The sequence below is a fragment of the Ammodytes marinus genome (genome assembly GCF_949987685.1).
Source record: "Ammodytes marinus genome assembly, chromosome: 8".
Classification (NCBI taxonomy): domain Eukaryota; kingdom Metazoa; phylum Chordata; class Actinopteri; order Uranoscopiformes; family Ammodytidae; genus Ammodytes; species Ammodytes marinus.
Genome location: NC_137212.1, coordinates 23,357,219 through 23,376,178, shown reverse-complemented (window position 1 = coordinate 23,376,178; position 18,960 = coordinate 23,357,219). Strand labels below are relative to the sequence as shown.

At 41.7% G+C, this 18,960-nt stretch overlaps 2 protein-coding genes across 2 annotated transcripts; both read right to left on the bottom strand.

The window, feature by feature from the left end:
• Window positions 1–1,769: 1,769 nt before the first annotated feature.
• lonp1 (lon peptidase 1, mitochondrial) lies at window positions 1,770–13,624 on the bottom strand. The gene is made up of 21 exons (XM_080032024.1): window positions 13,057–13,624; window positions 12,127–12,215; window positions 11,531–11,650; window positions 11,237–11,399; window positions 10,325–10,438; window positions 9,920–9,981; window positions 9,453–9,582; window positions 9,040–9,123; window positions 8,875–8,943; window positions 8,163–8,314; window positions 7,721–7,859; window positions 7,286–7,464; window positions 6,776–6,863; window positions 5,955–6,077; window positions 5,666–5,782; window positions 5,300–5,440; window positions 4,789–4,954; window positions 4,112–4,195; window positions 3,867–3,994; window positions 3,326–3,490; window positions 1,770–2,484 (listed from the first exon to the last, which is right to left on the bottom strand). Exons 1-21 carry the CDS (start codon window positions 13,621–13,623, stop codon window positions 2,329–2,331), a joined length of 3,036 nt encoding a protein of 1,011 aa, XP_079888150.1. The 5' UTR covers window position 13,624; the 3' UTR covers window positions 1,770–2,328.
• Window positions 13,625–14,939: 1,315 nt separating this feature from the next.
• On the bottom strand, window positions 14,940–18,142 carry rsph4a (radial spoke head component 4A; the record flags this gene model as incomplete). The annotated part of the gene is made up of 7 exons (XM_080032507.1): window positions 14,940–15,168; window positions 15,270–15,387; window positions 15,784–15,928; window positions 16,016–16,468; window positions 16,664–16,945; window positions 17,659–17,881; window positions 18,036–18,142. The coding sequence occupies 7 exons, from the start codon at window positions 18,140–18,142 to the stop codon at window positions 14,940–14,942; spliced, it is 1,557 nt and encodes a 518-aa protein (XP_079888633.1).
• Window positions 18,143–18,960: the final 818 nt, after the last annotated feature.

Here is an 18,960-nt window from a genome sequence, read left to right as displayed (position 1 = left end):
TGCTTTTAGCCTGAGAAATATTTCTTTATATTGTTGAAAAAAAAATTAATGAGATTTTATTCTGTTCAGTTATCCCTTATATCTGACATAAGATAACCGCAGCAGTAGATCCTGGACAAACGGATACAGCCTCTTTAAAAACAGCTCAAGTCGAGCGAATGGAATATGAAATACATCGCTATCAAATATTTCATTACAACAGGACAGCATTGAAATACATATTATAAGATGTAACAGAAATATGAAGCTGTAAATTACAACTACAATCCATTGTAATGCAGTAGATTGTAGGCGGTAGGCCTGTGATAGAGAATATATTGTTTATTTAGCTTCAATTTCTTTCAGAATATGAAGTAAACTGATGCAAATATATAAATATAAACTAGGCCTATGTGTTGTTTGAAATCTTCTGCTTTGGTTTGTCAGAATTTGCTAAAGTAATTTTATCTTATGTTGTTATGTTTCTTTACATCTCCAATTCTGGTCAGGGCCCTTTAAAGGCTAGGTGTCGCCCTGCAGGTAGGATATGTTAAACAATCATCCCTGTTTACTGAGATGCATCTGCATGACACAAAGCCATGTGTGGTTTGGTGGTCACTGTGTGTATCCTAGTCACAGCTCATGTAATCATAAAGGCTGAGGTGGCTGACTAGCCTATCCAGCGGTTTTGCAGGCCATGCACCTTAATAACAGCACATCATTACAGTAAACAATATCTGAGCCCAGTGTCGCCAATGCATTGTACAAAAAGGCTATGTTATAACTACATAAGCTGAACAAAAGACAGAACGTTCCAGATGTAGCCTATCGGTACAAACAGGTGAAGATAAATAATCCCATCGACGTTTTATTGATATTTCATACCTCACCGAGGAAGGATGGACGAGAACCCGTGATGTCCGCCACGCACGCACGACGCTTTATTCCCTCTCACTTGGCTATATAGTGTGATGTATTCTGGGTGATTTTCGGTGTTGAACATGAAGCTCAGCGCATCTGGAGGCAGAAGAGCAGCCGAGCACCGCGGGCCAGTCGCATCCTCCCACCAGTAGAGTGGAGATGATGGATGGAGAGAGAGAGCGAGCGAGAGAGAGAGAGAGAGAGATATGAGAGAGGGAGGATGAAGCAACGAGCAGCGGGTCACGGAGCGGACCGTCAGACAAGCGGAGGGCTGGACGTTGCTGGATCCTGCAGCACGGAGTTTAAAACGGTGTGAAACGGATCAGGTGTCTTTGTTAAACCCTCACATCCAGCTGTTCACTCACTCACTCACTCCCCTCTCTCAGCGCACCCTCTCCTCCAATAAGCCCTCACTGCTGCTCAGCAACCAGAAACACACTTCCGCCGCCAATTATTCAGAATAAAAGCTTTATCACGAAATAATCAAAATTGGTAATTTATTTTGTTTATACCTACTGGGGTCATGTTGTGATTTTATTTAAAAAAAATGTTTCCTGTTATCACAACTATTTCCCAACATTTTCCCCAATGTGTCTTAAACATTAACCTGGTATTTGTCTGATTTGGATGGGCTGAAGCACAAAAACGCACAAATTGCTGGAATATAATTCAAAAGAAAGGATGAAATGGTATTTGTTAACAATTATCCTAGTTTTACACATGTATTGGATTGCTTCAGGATTTTATTATTTAATATGTCTTTATTAAACGTCAGCACATTTCATGTTTCAATTTAAAACATCAAAATATATTTTCCTCCATGTTACAGCTGTGAATGCACACATACCACAAACACAGACTTGTTTTCATATATTATTCGTGTCAGTTTGTAATGTGTGTAACATCAGTTCTCAGTTGTGTAAATAAATAATACATTCACAGGATTACAGGTTTATTAAAACAGATAACAGCAGCCAGCAAAGTTATTTTCATCATTTATTTTATTTCAACATCATTATCATCACAGCTGGCCTATAATAATATAAAATAATATAAGAAATCTATGCATCCATGAGTCCTTAGCCCTGTATAATGAGAGCTGTTGGGGCAAGAGGCTGCCTAGCAGCTCATCCATAGCATTGTATCCTGTGATGACAGGCTAGGGTTCATCATCACCTTCACTCTTCTTTGCCTGTCCATCTTCGGCACAGTTGGCTCCATAGTTACAGTTCAGTGATGTTGTCCCCCTATATCACATGGCGGTCCCCTTCCATTTCCTCCTTTGGTGGAAACTGGATTTTTTTTTTTTTTACCAACAACCAGAATGACTTCAGTGTTTTGTGAAAACAAACAGTTTTCTGGGTCTGGTGCCATGATAAAACATCCTGGACATCTTGGCTTCATTCTAGTGCTGTAGCTGAGAGCAGGTTACGACGGGTTCTGAGAGAAGACAATGGGGAAGACTTGGCTGTAGTGATCCACAAAGTGAACCTCCAGGCCCTCTGTGATGTAGTCTGCCAGGTCAGAGAAGTCCTTCCTGTTCTCAGCTGGCAGGACCATGCAGGTCACACCAGCACGACGGGCCTGACAGGGAAAAGGATCTCAAGTTATTTAACTCATTAATTTGAAACACATTTCAAAATGACAGAAACACATGTATTATTTCCCCAACAGCAGTACGGTCTAACAACAGTACTTGTCACTAGTACTGGACATAGTGTCAGTAAATCGCTGTAGATATTATTGGTTACCGGGGTCCGATGGCGCACTCACACTTGGCCCAGTTGATCTGTAACGTGCTTGAGCGTGATTGTGAGTGCGCCCTGAGTCCTAATCATTTTAGTCACGCTTGACCTTTCTTATGAAGCAATCGTGACACAATATTGACTTTGTGCAAATAAAAAAAAATGTAACAGGCAACTGGAAATAAAGTTTGTTGAACTCCAATTCTTACACATTACCACTACTGATCTTTAATTCATTCCCTTATGGGTTTAAAAGCCATGTCAAGATCTGCCCTATTTTTTAAACTGCATAAAGCACAAGAGTGACTTTGTGCATTTGTCTGCTAGCATTACACCAGAGCCCTTTCACATTTTATTTGGTAATTATCATCTTAGATTCACTGGTTAGACTGGAAAGATGAGATAATTATTTTGTTCCTCACAACATCAAACTGATCAATCAGAATACTGTATGGGCTCTCAGTCGGCCATAGGTCGTGTTAATCTGGACACGTGGTTAGTGCATGTTAGAACCTGTGCACCTCTGTGGGTCCATAACTGAATGTGAGAGCAATGAAGATTACATTGTGTGACAGGGTTGATAAATAATCAGTCAAAATAAATCCTTTTGTGGACAACTCAAGGAAAGCTATACTGGTTTTAACAGTGTAATATACATGCAGCAAAGTATGTGTGCTTACAGCGATGGTTTTCTCTTTGATTCCACCCACTGGCAGTATTTTGCCAGTCAGTGACAGTTCACCAGTCATGGCTACGTTCTGACGCACAGCCTGGTTGGTTGCCAGGGACAACAGTGCTGTGACAATGGTGCAGCCAGCGCTCGGTCCATCCTTGGGAGTTGCCCCCTAAAAACAAGAGATGGTTATAGACAAACAGATAGGAAATATGCAATGCTGCCATGGACACAGTTCATTTCTTAATACTATCACAGGGAACGCTAGAGCAGGATATTTTCAAAATCTAAATGATGGCTTCAGGCACTTCTGAACAATATTAAAACAGATGATGGAATATAAAGAGGGAAATAAATAGTAAATGAAATCACTAATTGAACCATTATCAATTAATACAACATCCATTTTTCAAATGCTACACAAACTATATGTATTCTGGCTTGCATATCATTAAGTAACTAGTACAAAATAAGTTAAAAAAAATACAGTGACTAATGCAAAGTAATCAGTTAACCATTTAAATATAGCACTGTATCGCGATGGTTACCTCGGGGACATGCAGGTGTAGGTGGGAGTTGACCAGGAATTGATTCTCTGGTTGATGGTTCATCAGGAAGGCTCTGGCATAGGTTGAAGCAATTTTTGCACTTTCCTTCATAACATCACCCAGCTGACCTGTAGAGGGAGCACAAACAGCTTTAATATATGCTCTGTGTTGAGTGCCAGCTAAAGATACCAGAAGATAACCTCCACCCTGCAGAGTGACTACAGTGTGTGGCCTAAGTGACTGACCTGTAACCTCCAACGAGCCGTCTCCTTTAGAGTCTGCTGCAGAAGGACGGCGCAGAGAAGTCTCAATGAACAGCGTTGTCCCTCCTATACAGATGACAAAATGCAGGTAGGACATTCAGTATGACGTTTTCTATTGGAACTGGGTTGTGTGTCGTGTGTCTTGGTTTTTGTGAGTGTGTTTTTATATGTGTGTGTGTGTGTGTGTGTGTGTGTGTGTGTGTGTGTGTGTGTGTGTGTGTGTGTGTGTGTGTTTTTGTTATAATTGTGGGAGTGTTTATTTATGTTTGTGTGTATTTTTGGCATATATTTGTGGGTGTGTTTTGTGGGTGTTTTTTTTTCTGTGTGTTTTTGTATGCAGGTGAGTATTTGTGTGTGTGTGTGTGTGTGTGTGTGTGTGATCTTCTGTGAATATTTGAATTTTAGATATTTTTATGTGTCCACTCCACCGTGAGCCAAGGTAACGACATTTCATTTAATATGTGCACTGGTGTATTTAAATGACGATCAAGTAAAGTCTAAGTCTTAGTGTGTGTGTGTGTGTGTGTGTGTGTGTGTGTGTGTGTGTGTGTGTGTGTGTGTGTTATTGGTATGTGTGTGTGCGTGTGTTTTGTGTTATATTTGCGGGAGTGTTTTTTTTTCTATTTGTGTATGTTTTTGTGAGTGTGCTTGTCTCTCACCCATAGAGGTCCATGCCAGTCCCATAACCACTCCTGGTGGGGTGATATCGTACATTCGGTCCACTGTGAAAATGGGTTTGCCCACGTAGTCCTGCAGGTTGTCTGGTGTGACGGTCACTGCGCTTTTCTCACCGCTGACGATGCCGAACGCCACTTTACGGAAAACCTGACAGACAGACAGGTGGATAAGGGATAACACTCACAAAACAAACGGGGATGTGACAGTGCTGTGAAGATAAGAAATAATGCAGTGTTGTCACTAAGAACCATATTCTGTCTGCAAAGCCCTTGGTTTCAGAATTAATACCGGTGACTTTATGATTCATTTAGAAGGTGGTTTTTCTTTTCTTTCATTCAGAAGGTGGTTTTTCTACCAGACTGTATCATCATCCCACTCACTGAAAATGTTGAAGTCCTGTTACAATTTAGTTTTTGTGACCTGCAGAATATTCTGCTGATTAACATTATCTTTGTTCTGAGCAGGCTGGTACAAAGCTTTACAGTTATTTACCTTTTCAACTTGTTTCTGTAGGTTCCTGACTCCGGATTCCCTGCAGTACTGCCTGATGAGCAGACTGAGGGCGTCAGGTGAAATTGAGGCTTTCTCTTCAGTCAAACCACACAGAGTACGAAGCTGAGGGACCAGGTAACGCTGCACAGACACACACAGACACACAGACAGACACACACACAAAAATTTTTTTTACTATTAAGGCATATTGTATTTTCTGCTTGAAATGTTAGATCTCAAAAAACTAAACCAATAATCATTTCAAGAATAATAATAAAAAAAAAATAATACAATTTTACACAGAACACTCTTTAAAACCTTTTCTTAACAAAATCGCATAAATACAGAAGTGGAAGTTGGTGTTACCTCGGCGATGGCTAATTTCTCCTGGGCCACGTAGCCAGACACATTGATCATCTCCATCCTGTCTCTGAGCGGCTCTGGGATGGTGTCCAGCACATTGGCCGTGCAGATGAATAAAATCTGAATTGGAGCGGTGAGAGATGGGGGGCAAGATTTAAAAAAAATCTGCCTTTTTTTAACGTGTCATTTTTCACATAGACTGTACATACAACACACACACACACACACACACACACACACACACACACACACACACACACACACACACACACACACACACACACACACTTACCTTTGACAGATCTACGGGGACGTCGAGGTAGTGGTCGAGGAAGTTGGCGTTCTGTTCGGGATCCAGTAGCTCCAGCAATGCGGACGATGGATCGCCTTGGTAACCGCGACCGATCTTATCCACCTGGTAATAACAGGTTAGAGAAAGCTGTGTTATCATCATCATTTACATCTTCATCATATATTTACTTGGCAGAGGCAATTATCACTCAAGCTGCAGAGTATTCTACAGCGCGATAATCAACACACAAGGTTCATCTCCACACTTGTCATGAGAATGCAGTTCATGTTTTGTGATCTGTCTCTCTCTATGTGTACATGTATTAACCAAACAAACATCTGCAGTATATATACTCAATGGTCAAATTAGGTACAACTGGCTGGACTATAAGTACAAGCAAGAGTTTATTTTTTTCCGAAATGCTTGGAAAATGTTGCCATGGTTAGTTTAACAACTTACAAGGTTGCACTTTCAATTTCATTTGAAGTGTTTGAACTGTGCTGAACCAAAAAAAAAATTATTAAAAAAATAAGCAGTGTTGCACAAGTAAGTCATGTTGCGGGATATGTATTTCTTCCTTTAGGAGAGTAGAAAATATTTGTTTCACAGATTGAGACTAAGATTTTATTTTTAGATGGCTAGTGTAAGCAAAGTTTATCCATACACATGTATTGTTAACAGCTTAATTGTAAGAGAGGAAAAAAAGATGCTATCAGATAAATACAGTATACATCGGTATCTATAGATATGATTATGGTTCTGATATGAATACACATTGAGGCAAACAGATACAACTACAAGAGCAGGACCAACAGACTGACCTCGTCTATAAGCACCAGAGGGTTCTCTGTCTTGGTTTTCTTCAGGCACTGGATAATCTTCCCTGGCATCGCACCTACATAGGTCCTCCTGAACACAAAAACACACACACACACACACACACACACATTTTTTTATAATCTTCACTCTATATATTTATATTGAAGTTGAAACTAGGGAGGTAGATATATATGTGGCTGATACAGAATGGGCATTAAAGAAATCACTGTTATTGTTTTAATAACAGAATACTAGCTGACTGTATTTGAGAAATAAACTTGTCAATCTGAAAGAATAGCTTTTACTTTTCTATTCATCTTAAAATGTATATTATCATATCAGTATCTGCCATAACAAGCAAAAACAATTATCAGTTATCTGCCCTCAAATTCAGTTTGGTCACACAGATTCCCTTAATTCTAGCAGACAGAAATCAGTACATCAGACTGACAATGTAAGCGAGCTATCATACGGTCCCTCAGTAGTAATAATGGCAGTAAAGACTACCAGACCTGTGTCCTTTAATCTCAGCCACGTCGGTCATTCCTCCCACGCTGAACCTGAAGTACTCTCTGTTGAGGGCCCGGGCTATGGAGCGGGCGATGGACGTCTTTCCTACGCCCGGGGGACCGTAGAAACACAGGATCTTTCCTTGGGTGGAGCCGCGCAGTTGGCTCACTGCTATGAATTCCTGCACAAAGACAGACAGGTCGGGTTCATCTCAACTAGTAAAAAAGCTTCACATTGTTATTGTTGATGTGTGGATAGTTCTACCCAATCATCTGCCAACCAAGAAAACACATTCATTTATGTGTGTGTGTGTGTGTGTGTGTGTGTGTGTGTGTGTGTGTGTGTGTGTGTGTGTGTGTGTGTGTGTGTGTGTGTGTGTGTGTGTGTGTGTGTGTGTGTGTGTGTGTGTGTGTGTGTGTGTGTGTACATTTACTCACCAATATGCGTTTCTTGACATCGTCCATTCCGTAATGGTCTTCTTCCAGAACCTCTTTGGCTTTATCCAATGCCAAGTTCTCTTCACTGTAGGTCCCCCAGGGCATGCTGGTTAGCCAGTCCAGATAGTTACGAGTTACACTGAAACACACAAGCACATATTTGTTATATCAACAGAACTACCAGTGCATACAAAATGTATAGGGAAAAAAAATTATAAATTGATGTCATTTTGCACCTGCAGACAATTTGAGATTACACTTTAATAATCTCATCAATGCCCAAAATAAATCGTTTCCCATACATCATGAATACCCAAACTAAATGTCATGCTACTCTGTTCAGTAGATAACTTGTTCTGGACTCAAGTCCTCTAATTAAGTGACATCATCCTTTAAATGGCACCCTCCCGTGACAGTGGGACAACATTTAGAAAGGACCTACTTGAACTCGGAGGAGTGGTTGTCCAGCAGGCCCAGTTTGTTGAGTTCCTCGTTGATGACGTCCATTATGTGCGGAGGGACAGTTCTCTCTTTGAGTCTCTCTCTGAACTTCTCCTCGATGGCGTCTTTGTCCTCTTTTTCCAGACCCAGCTCCTGAAAACCCACACACAATGTTTTAATGGGTACACCTTCACAGACCTGCTACTCAGACATGCTGTTCTAGGATCAGTCTAAGTGGTGCAAATCACAGCACAACTTGTGTTAAGATACTATCACTTTAGGCCTACTGCATGTGGTCTAGAAGATTGTTATCTCCATACATGGGATTATTTGGTGTGCAATATTTTGCAATAAAATTATAAATGTGAATTTCTGACAGTAATACAAGAACCTGACACATTCTGAGGGCAGGTTCGATATGGTAAAAAATGCATGCAATCTTATGCAATCCAGTACATTATCTCTGTAATAAAACCCTACCTACAGCAGGATAATATCATTCAGTACGTGGCTATCCAAGTGTCCCATTTGGTGGACTGACACACTAATAGTTTTGAAGTTGCACTGGTGTGACCTACAGGAAAGGTAAGTTGCAAGTCTAAAGCCTTGACGGATATAAAGTCTGTTGCAAGCCTCCATTGAGTTTAAGAGATAGAGTATTTTACTGAAAGACAAAATGACGCAATGACAGACAGACAGAAAGGCAGTTCTACCTTCTTAATGATCTTGAGCTGCTCCTGTAGCAGGTACTTCCTGTGAGTCTGCTTGATCTTCTCTTCCACCTGTGAGCAGAGCAGACAGGTGAAGGGGTGAGGGGGGGGGTGTTAGCAGAGCAGTGGCTGCTTAAAGCTCACACATGTTTGTTAATGACCTCTGACCTCTCGGCCCAGTCGCTGCTGCAGTTTGCTCAGCTCATACTCCTTCTTCAGCAAAGACAGAGCCTTGTAGAGACGCTTGGGAATCTGCAGAGAGACAGGGGGACAGGTTTTAAAGACCTGCACGGTTCAATAGAAGACACTAGATAGAAGAAAAACATTCATTTTGAAAAACTAAGGTCAGCATGTGTGTGCTGTTGTTAAACAGGCGGGAATGTTAACCATATGTCAAAGAGAAAAGACTTGAAGAATGGGTACTAACTGGTTAGTTTGAGAAAATGGACAATGCACATCTGATCAACTTCCCCACCTCCGTTAAAGTGTAGCACAAAGCCACTTTCCTGAGAACTTATATTACAGAATCAATCATCCAGGACTGTCTTTAACAGGCCTTTAAGAATACACAGGCTTCTCACATTAATCTCCTCCAAGACGTCCTGTAGTTCATGTGACTCTGCTCCCGTCAGAGCTGCTCCCATGTCGCTGAGGTAGATGGGATTATCAACCACTCTCTGGCCAGCCTGCATCATTTGGAGGACCGACTCCCTGACACACAAACAAACAGACAGACACACTTATTCCCGCATCACTACATCTGGATTTCTCCCTGAGCTTGCTGCCCTGAGATACGGTGGGGCCGTGTCCAATTTTTGATTCCTTTAAACCTTCCCAAAAAGTCCCTTCGATATTTTCCTCTTTCAACTCAAAATCATGGCTTCTGGACCTGCATAGCATGTGTATACATGCCACAGTACATGATGGGGTGTTAAATGCTTAATGGTACCATGTAGTGCACCGGAGGACACTTCTGCATTCTATATGTTTCTCTATTTATTAAGGTTTTTCCTTCCACTTGTCAGTTGTCACCAGTGTCATAACTGACCTGTAGAGGGGGTTGAGTGCAATGATGTCCCTGATGGTCTTCACTATCTCTGCTGTCAGTGCCTGCAGAACACACACACACACACACACACACACACACACACACACACACACACACACACACACACACACACACACACACACACACACACACACACACACACACACACACACACACACACACACACACACACACACACACACACACACACACACACACACACACACACACACACACACACACACACACAAACACACACACACACACACACACACAGATTCTTGTTATTCATTTATACCGATGTTAATGACATCTGAAGAAAATTCATTAATTCAATAATGAAAATCACATGAGTAGAACACAAAGTCCCCGACTGTGTCACATTTTTAAATGTGTGTTGTGTACCTTGACCTCCTCTGTGACCGTGAACTGCTCGTGTTGAATGTTGTCCACTTCCACCATCAGAATGTTGGAGGAGGGCAGAGGCTGAAGTTCTGGACCCAGGTCTGCATCTGAAATCTGAACAACAACAGAGTTAACAATCTCCTTCATCTATATGACAATGAATATGAACTACAAATACTCCTACTAACACCACTTATAAACTAATGAGGAGAAAAGCGGTATTACCCAAATATACATGAGAAGCAGAGTGGTTCATATGTGAAAATGGAGATCATTAAAAAAATGTGGGTGCCCAGTTCTATTATTTGTACAGCTACTTTTGCCGTTATTTCTTTGTATATTTACATGGTGACCTAAATTACTAAAGGGAGGTCTAATCTCATTATTATGTTCTGTAAAAAACTGGATTAACTGGTTTAGAGGCCCCAGGTTAAAAAAACACTCTCATTGTATTAAGCATTTCCCTCGTTGTCGCTTCAGAGAGTCAATAAGTAGACACAGCTGAGTGGACTACACATGAAAACTTCCTTATTTACACACAGACCAAAAACCTAAGCAGTAGTCCTACGTTTTTATTCCTCTAACTGGAGTCAGGTTGTCTGCGATTCATTTAGATTGTGGTAATTTGATTACACACAACATTATTTAGTGAATAGTTTGGCTGGTTGCTTTCTCAGCTTTGTGTTCTACCTTCGTTTTGAGTCGCAGCTTATTCACTCGTTGTCCCAAAGTTCTTAACAGTATGCAATTCCATTCAATGTGTACTTATGTAAAGGGTTGGTGAATTTGTTGTTTGGTTGCATGTCCTTCTCCAGTGTTTGTCTTAGTAAAGCTTGAGAGCTGTTGGCTGACAGTGTATGTGTGGTAGAAGGGTACAGATACTGCATTAGAGGGCCATGTATGTTGACAGACCTTGTCCTCCAGCTGCTCTGCCAGAGGGCCTGCTGGGTCCTTGCGGTTGCGTTTGGCTTTGCGTCTGGGTGAGGGTTTGGGTTGGGACTCGGCCTCCGATTCCGGTTCAGTCGCCGCCGCTGCCTCCTCGGGCTCCATCTCCAGCTGTTTGGTGATACGGATCCTGATGGACCAGAGTATACATACATAAGAGGTCTAAGCAAGGTGAAAGCAACTGTGTGCCATGGAGAAAACAGTCCACAGATATTCATTGGATCCAAACTCTATCAGTTCTACCCAAAAATATCTTCTTACCTGCGGTGTCCCATGACGATCATCCTCAGCTTGTCTCCCAGGTCCTGCATCTCGTGAATCTGAACAAACGTACCCGTAGAGTAGACGGCATCCAGAGACTCCACCACATCCGACTCATTACTGCAAGACACACAGAAAACCCTCATTACAACCCACACACAGACAAAGACAACAGGCCACGTGGCAAGTCTTAGCATATTTCACCGATTATTGCAGACAGTCATTTGAAAATATTGAGGCACTCACTATGAAGTGCAAACGTCTGAGAGACTGAAAACCTATCCTCAGACCACACAGCGCCAAATGTCCATACGCTGTCATGAAGGGCAATAATTATTGAAAATAAGAGCCATTATTAAAGCCCACTTACATTAATGACAAATACAATGCATTCCTGAAGCTGGTTAAAATTAACAGATGATCAATTGTTACGTTAAGAAGATCACCATTTACAAGTCGAGTAAAGGCAAGCGACAGTAAGATTAGTGGTGAAGAAGAGTATGTAAGCACACAGTCAAAAGCACATTTCTTCTTTTCAGGCCTGCATCAACCTGAACATCAGTGATTGTTTCAGGGGAATGAGTTATCAGACTTACCCATCATCTCTCTTCAGGAAGACTCCAGCATACGGCTGAGCCAGACGAACCTTCCTCCTCAAAATCTCCATCAACTCCTTGTTTTTTACCTGACAGTAAAACAAACATATATGCATCACACACACTGAAAGCACAAACGGAGCTTTTGTCTTTGTCTGTGATACAAGATTAATCCATATTAGCTGAAGCAATACCTTGAGTAACTAAATTATTACTGAAAATACTTTCCATGTAATTAAAAACAATGGTGGCGTACTGGCGTACTGTTTTGCTTGCGCTGTGCACCTCTGAAGTTTCCATTTTTTTTTCATGCGCTATTGTAGTATATGGACAGAACATGGAGATGTCAATCAAAAAGGTTTGGATGAAGCGGACGTTTTGAGACCAAGATACTGATGATGTTTACGTACAAAATTGAGTTATGTGACACACACAAAAAAAATATGCGTTTTCACTCACTTGCCCTATCCTGCCTAATACATCATCCAGGATGATGTATTAGTTTGATGTACTACCTGTTTCTACCTTGTGTTGCGTTCCGTTTTCACCAGTTCTGTACCTTGTTGTTTCCAAACAATGTGTAGTTTTTAATGTTTGCAAATGTTGCATCATTCATGCTAGTACTTTGCCCCGGGGAGCAGGAGAAACCCAATTTCGAATTGCACTGCACTGTGTACAGTTGGATGACAACACAGTCTCTTACTCATATCTCATATATACAGTAGTATCTCTGATGGAACAGAACAACACACATTAAAATGATTCCCACACACATTTAGTTCCGCAGCCACAACAGACTTCATCTGGAGTGTTTTCCCTTCAAAAGTAAAAGGATAACCACTTTTGCTATGTGGTTGTTGCATCAACCCCCGTATGTCCTTGAACCCAGCGGCTAGGGGACAGGCAGACGTAAGGTTGCATCATCCTCACCTCTATGATCTTGATGAAGCGGGGGAACACGGGATTCCTGCTCACGGCGATGAGAGGCACGTTGGGAAACACCTCCGGGACCATCATAGGGGTAAGGGCCGTCATTTGAGGTCCGCTGTGCGGCACTCCACCTCCCCCGTCTCCCCCGGACTCCTCTCCCCCAGAGCCCGCACTGTCCCCGCCGTCCTCCGCACCGCTCGCCCGGTTCCCGAACATCCTGTCGGGAACCATGTAGAGTCGAGAGGACGGCGGTGTAGAGAGGAGACCGCTTTGGCCGCAGTTGTATACGGCCCCACCGACCCGCATCCACCGGTGAGGTCTGGCGCTCGCTCTGCTGCCAGCTGTCATTGCTGTGCTGCTGGATGGGATGTCAGATAAGCGGCTGGTCCATGTTTTATGTGAGGTCCCGGTGCTGCTGTAGAACCTCGGGGGCTGTAGCCGTTTAGGGGCAGGTGTCTCGGTCAGAGGGGTCCTGCTGAACACCCCGGACCAGTTTGGTTTCACGAAAATAACCGAATTTTTGTGTAGCTGTCTCGCAGCCCCGAGCATCCTCACGCAGGCAGCCATGTTGATCTGCTTTCTACAGCACGCGACAGTCGATGTTTGATGACGTAGTATTCGCTTGTGTAACTTTTTTAAAGGTGCACTATGTAACGGGTGTGTCCGAAAAGTGAACATTTTGTAAGTTATCTCATATCTCATAACTGAATAAACAAACCTTCTTCCCAGGAAAATTGTATCTCTTTAAGACTGTTGGTTTAGAAAGCTACTTGAAAAGTTGTTTTGTAAACTAACTGCAGGCTCTGCAAATGTAAACAAACTGCATAGTGCACCTTTACATTTTTTTATTTTTTTAAATGTATTAAAAATCGATAACTTTTACCCCACTAAGGTATAAGTCATACTTTGCTGACGATGAAGTTAACTGTTATTGTTGTTGAAAATAAACTGAATATTTCTTCTAAATAAAACGTTATTCTTTTTTTTCACTTTCTGGTAAATATGATATAGCCCATACAATCTATTTAAAGATCTTAAATGGAGAAGAAAAAACAAGATTATTTTATTGGGATGGTTTTAGTGTAAAGCTTTTTACAAAAAGAAGGATAAACATTATTTTCTCTCTTCCCTGATATTACATATTGTATAACCCTTTATACTTGCAAAGAGTATGTGCACAATTAAATATTATTAAAATGTGCTCAGACTTCAATCTGTCCTTTTAATTGTATTTTTTCATATTTTATTTCTTATTATTAATTCATCTTATTTTATTAAACTTCTTCTCTCTTCTATAAAATATTTGGTATCAATCAAATACCTAAATCTTTTACATATATGTAATCTTTTTCAATAAGAACATTTCATACGTGCTGGCATATTATGTTGATTCTGGAATCAGTTCAGGATTTCATCACTTGTTTACACAAGAGGAAAGAGTTAGCCTTTAAGGTCCTTGTTTTTATGCTGAAATGAAGACACCTCTACCACATCGCTGTTTCTTTGCACATTGCCACCACTTCTACAACAGTGGAATAGTTTGAAACCATTGGCAGATGTGTATTGTGTCACTGGTGTGCATCTATGTTCTTGTGTGTGTACACATCACATGAACAAAATAACCCAGAATAATAATTTGGGCTCGTAGGGCTCAAAAACTCCACAGAGTATGGTACTACTACTGAAAGCACTGCCCAAAGACTGTAAATAAATAGGCACTGCCTCATCTTGACACTACTGCCCTCTACAAATACTGAACTATACTGAAATGAATTGACAAAATCAAGCCATGTTGCTGAGTAAACTGATTTATTTTGCCATTGACTTACAAATAAATACCTGAAAATTAAACATAAAAATGTAAGATATGTAACTGTATTTTCTCAGTCATCATCTTCCTCCTCCTCGTCTTCGTCCTCCAGCTGCTCTTGGGCAGCCTGCTGCTCCTCTAAAGCTTCTTTCAGCGCCTGCTCCTCCTCCAGTGAAGGGTCCATGGCCTCTGTGATCTCTGGTCCACTGGGGTATTCTTTCTGTGGTATTGGCGGTACAGACGGACTGTACCCTTCCCCTGTATACTTCAGACCCCATCCAACATACATGTTCTCAAACTTCCTAAATGAAGAGAAAGCATTTGGTTGTTATAGCGACATTGCCTTCAGGAGACTTCAAAATCAAACACAGGGAAGTCTGAATATTCTGATCTCGTCACTTACTTTCCACAAGCATATACATAGGCCCCTGGCCAGAGGTTAGAGCGCAGCAAGGCTACTGCATGCTGGGCCGTGAGAGTAGAGGACATCTTGGAGGTCCATGGAGGGGTGTTGAACATTTCTAAAGAGACACACACAAGAAAAACACTTTGATCTCTTCAAGTTTTGTGTTATGAAGCAAAATGAAGTCATGGGTTCATCAGTCAAAAACCAGGAACTGCATGGTTTTTCATTTATACATATTTACATAAGTCAGTATTACAAAATAATGCATTATGATGGAATTAGTTATCAAGCTTTGTATGATAATGGTTATTTTGCTTTACCTAAAAGCAAGGATTTTTAAACTTTCCATCATGGCTCGCCATGCAAACATGGTAATCATAGAAACGATATGGAGGAAATTCAGGAGCTAAATTTACAAGTTTTCAAACAGGAACATTTTGGATTTAAAGCTATTCCATAGGCAAGAACAACTAATTCCCTTTCATAACTCCATCCTTGGTCAAAGACTGACCTGCATCTTGGGAGAGGGGAGTGAGCAGAGGGGGTCCAACTTCTGGATCAGGCTCATCAGGCTCCTCCTCCTTCTCCTCGCCGTCTCCTTCCTCATTAGAGTCTTCTCCTGATTTTACAGCCAGGTTCACCCAACTACAGCGACCCTGAAACACAGTTCATATTCAAACATTAAATAAGCACAGACATCAGCTCAAAAAAGGGCAATGAACCTGCTTTGATCAGACTAGTACCTGCAGCAGGATGTGATGAACATGATGCACCCAGGCAGCCAAAGACTCAGCCATCTCTAAAACTTGAACGCCCTCAAAGTCCGGATTGACTTCAAAGCTGTCCCTTGCGCCCTCGTCTTCATCGTCCCCTTCCTCCTCCCCGGCCTGGAAGTAGCCCTGCGGACTGACCTGTGTGCCGGCAGAGATGCGAGCGATCTGCGCTCTCAGGTAGTTGGCTTCGTTCCCGGGGAAAGGCGGGTAGCTCACCACCGGGGTGTCCAGCCGACCCGTGAAGAACTTACGGATCTGGCGAGCGACAGTGATCTGTGCGGGAGTGACCGTAGGCAGCTTCACCCAAGGAAGACCAGGCTCTTTGCACACAAAGTAAAGATACTTGTTTGCACCCGTTCCTATGGCCTCCTTGGGCACAACTGGTGGGACTTTAAAGGTTGACTCGGGAAGAAGAAGATCCGTCTGAAAAAAACAAAGCCACCACAAGACCAGTTACCAAAATGTTACTTCTTTAACTTTAACATGTTAATAATCAATAAATAAGAAAATTCATGCTTTTTTCTGCAGCTCAGTTAATAAATACCCCTACCACGACAATTTGAGCATTCTTGAGCATCTGTTTGTATTACTGTCATAGAGTACTTTCCACTTCCTCACCGCATATTCCTGAGTCTCGGGCTCTTTCTCCTCTTCCTCAACTGGTTCCTCGGTGCTCTGGTCCATTTCCTCTTCCCCCTCTCTATTATCGGCTTCAGCGATGATGTAGCTGCTCTCTGTGCCCAGGATCTTCCCCCACAGTCTGACGCGTGGCAGCACCTGAGACTCAACCAGCTGCTTCAGAGCCAGGAAGACCCTCTGCATCTCCTCTCTGCCCAGACCCAACCCCGCCTGCTCCAGGTAGAAGCCAATCTCACTCACATTAGGAAGAGCTGTTTCTGCCTAATGGAGGCCGATAAACTGTGTTACCATATGCAAATTCAGCTCCACATACTATATGAGTAATATGTGAGAAACATTCTAGGTGTTCACAGATAGCTGATGGTACACACAACTGCTGTGGGGTAACACTACATCAGTGAAACAACAAGCTTCCCTGGGCAAATGAAGGAACTAAGAACACCAGATCAAAATGTGTTAACTGGGAAGAGGTCAAAGGTCATCAACCAGGAATGCAATGGATAACCAGCAGATAAATCAAGGGGATCATTTTAACATTCAAAAGCACTGTTGTCTGAGTCAGATCCGAGCTGATTTATGATTCAAAAATCGTGCACAGCAGGTAGAAAGGATGGTATCCCGTCTTAGTTACAGTTGACTTGCAAATATTTGCATTTGTATGTGGCTGCACCCGGGGGCCCCTTGTGTCATGAGTCATGACCTTTCCTTAGAATCAGCAGCACAGATAGATTAGTCAATTCTAACAATATACCATTCGATTCAAATCAGGACCGATTTATAAATATGATCAGATATTCGATTAAGCTGCCAGTACTTTTTCATTACAGTTGTTAACACCTGGCTTAATTGGATGTCTAAGAAAATCTTTCAATTTTAATTGAAATGTTACACAGGCGTGTAAGTTTAACGGCCTTTTCGACTACAAATGTCCATTATAAATGTGAAGTGTGTGTGTTTGTGTGTGTAGCCAGTACCAGTTCATCCTCCTGGTCACCATCCTCTGGCCGAGAAAAGAGCAGGCGCTGCTGTTGTGCCAGCAGCTCAGCAGCAGTAGTCTGGGGAAGGTTTTTCAGGGTGCTCTGCTTGTTCTCAAATAAACCCCACTTCACATCACGGCTCATGTCCTCAATCACATCCACCACATTCTGGGGATGCTCATCCATCACCTTTATCAACACCCGAGTGAGGTGGTCATAGCTACAACATTAGAGAACAACGTCAGTGAAGAATTCCTGAGTGTTTAGCTTCTAACTAAAACTAGATTTTGTTTTGTTGTAATTGGCCACATGTGGACCGTGGATCTTACCAAGCTAGCTTACATAACTCGTATCAATTGTCTAACGTTACTTACAGGTTCAGGTTGCTTTTCGTGCTGTTTTTCAACATGAAAGCCTTGAGCGAGGCAGCGGACTGCAGCTTCTGTTCACTCCTGTCATCGTTTCCATCCGGAGGGTCCATTATTTCCCAACCTCCGTTTATTTCATTCGTTTCAGAAACTTTTACTTTGAGATGTAGACCGTCTAACGGTAGCTACAAGACGGGAAAGTCTATTGAAAATGTATATTAACCTAACGTTTAAAAAAAAACTATTAGCGTAACAGACTCACGGGGAAAACAGCGGCAGTACAGAAGCTAACTTCACCAGTTGCTATGGTTACTGTAGCAGAATGGTTGCTAGCAACGGCGCTGGTTGCTAGGTCCCAGCACCACGTGCAACCGGAGGAAAATTCCAACCTATTAGAAAATAAGAGTGGGAGTTTATATCTGATAGCATCTAACTTTATAATCTTATTTAAAAACTTTTTATAAGAAGTTGAATTTTGAAACGAGCAGTTGTTGAAATGTAGAAGTGTGATGATGTAGGCCTAGGCCTAAACGTAAAAGCTGATCAATCATATTATCATAATTAAAACTATTTCTCAACCACACTATCTTCACAACAAATTACAACAGCTACCTCAATTCAATGCACCAAACAAGACAAGATATTTGAAACCCTTGAATGTGGTTGTGATGGATAGCCGCCCTCCATTGACTGATAATAAAATATTAAGATGTTGAGACCTTTTATATATCATTTTCAACCATGGTTGAGACAAGGAAAGTTACATGTCATGCACCATGACTTAAAGAGAGGCCTATTTAAATCTAAGTAGGACATCAATAATTCCTCAAGCACATTCGCAGAAAAGGTCATACCATTTTTTTAAATCTTGTTTGAAGTGTGAAATGTTAAACATTGACATTGGAAATAGAAAAGAAAGCTTCACTAAACA

Coding starts and splice junctions, on each gene's coding strand:
- lonp1 (XM_080032024.1), bottom strand. CDS start 13,623: ATGGCTGCCTGCGTGAGGATGCTCGGGGCTGCGAGACAGCTACACAAA. Junction 12,216..13,056: donor GCTTCATCAAGATCATAGAG/GTGAGGATGATG, acceptor TTTTACTGTCAG/GTAAAAAACAAGGAGTTGAT. Junction 6,864..7,285: donor GCTGAGATTAAAGGACACAG/GTCTGGTAGTCT, acceptor TTTTGTGTTCAG/GAGGACCTATGTAGGTGCGA.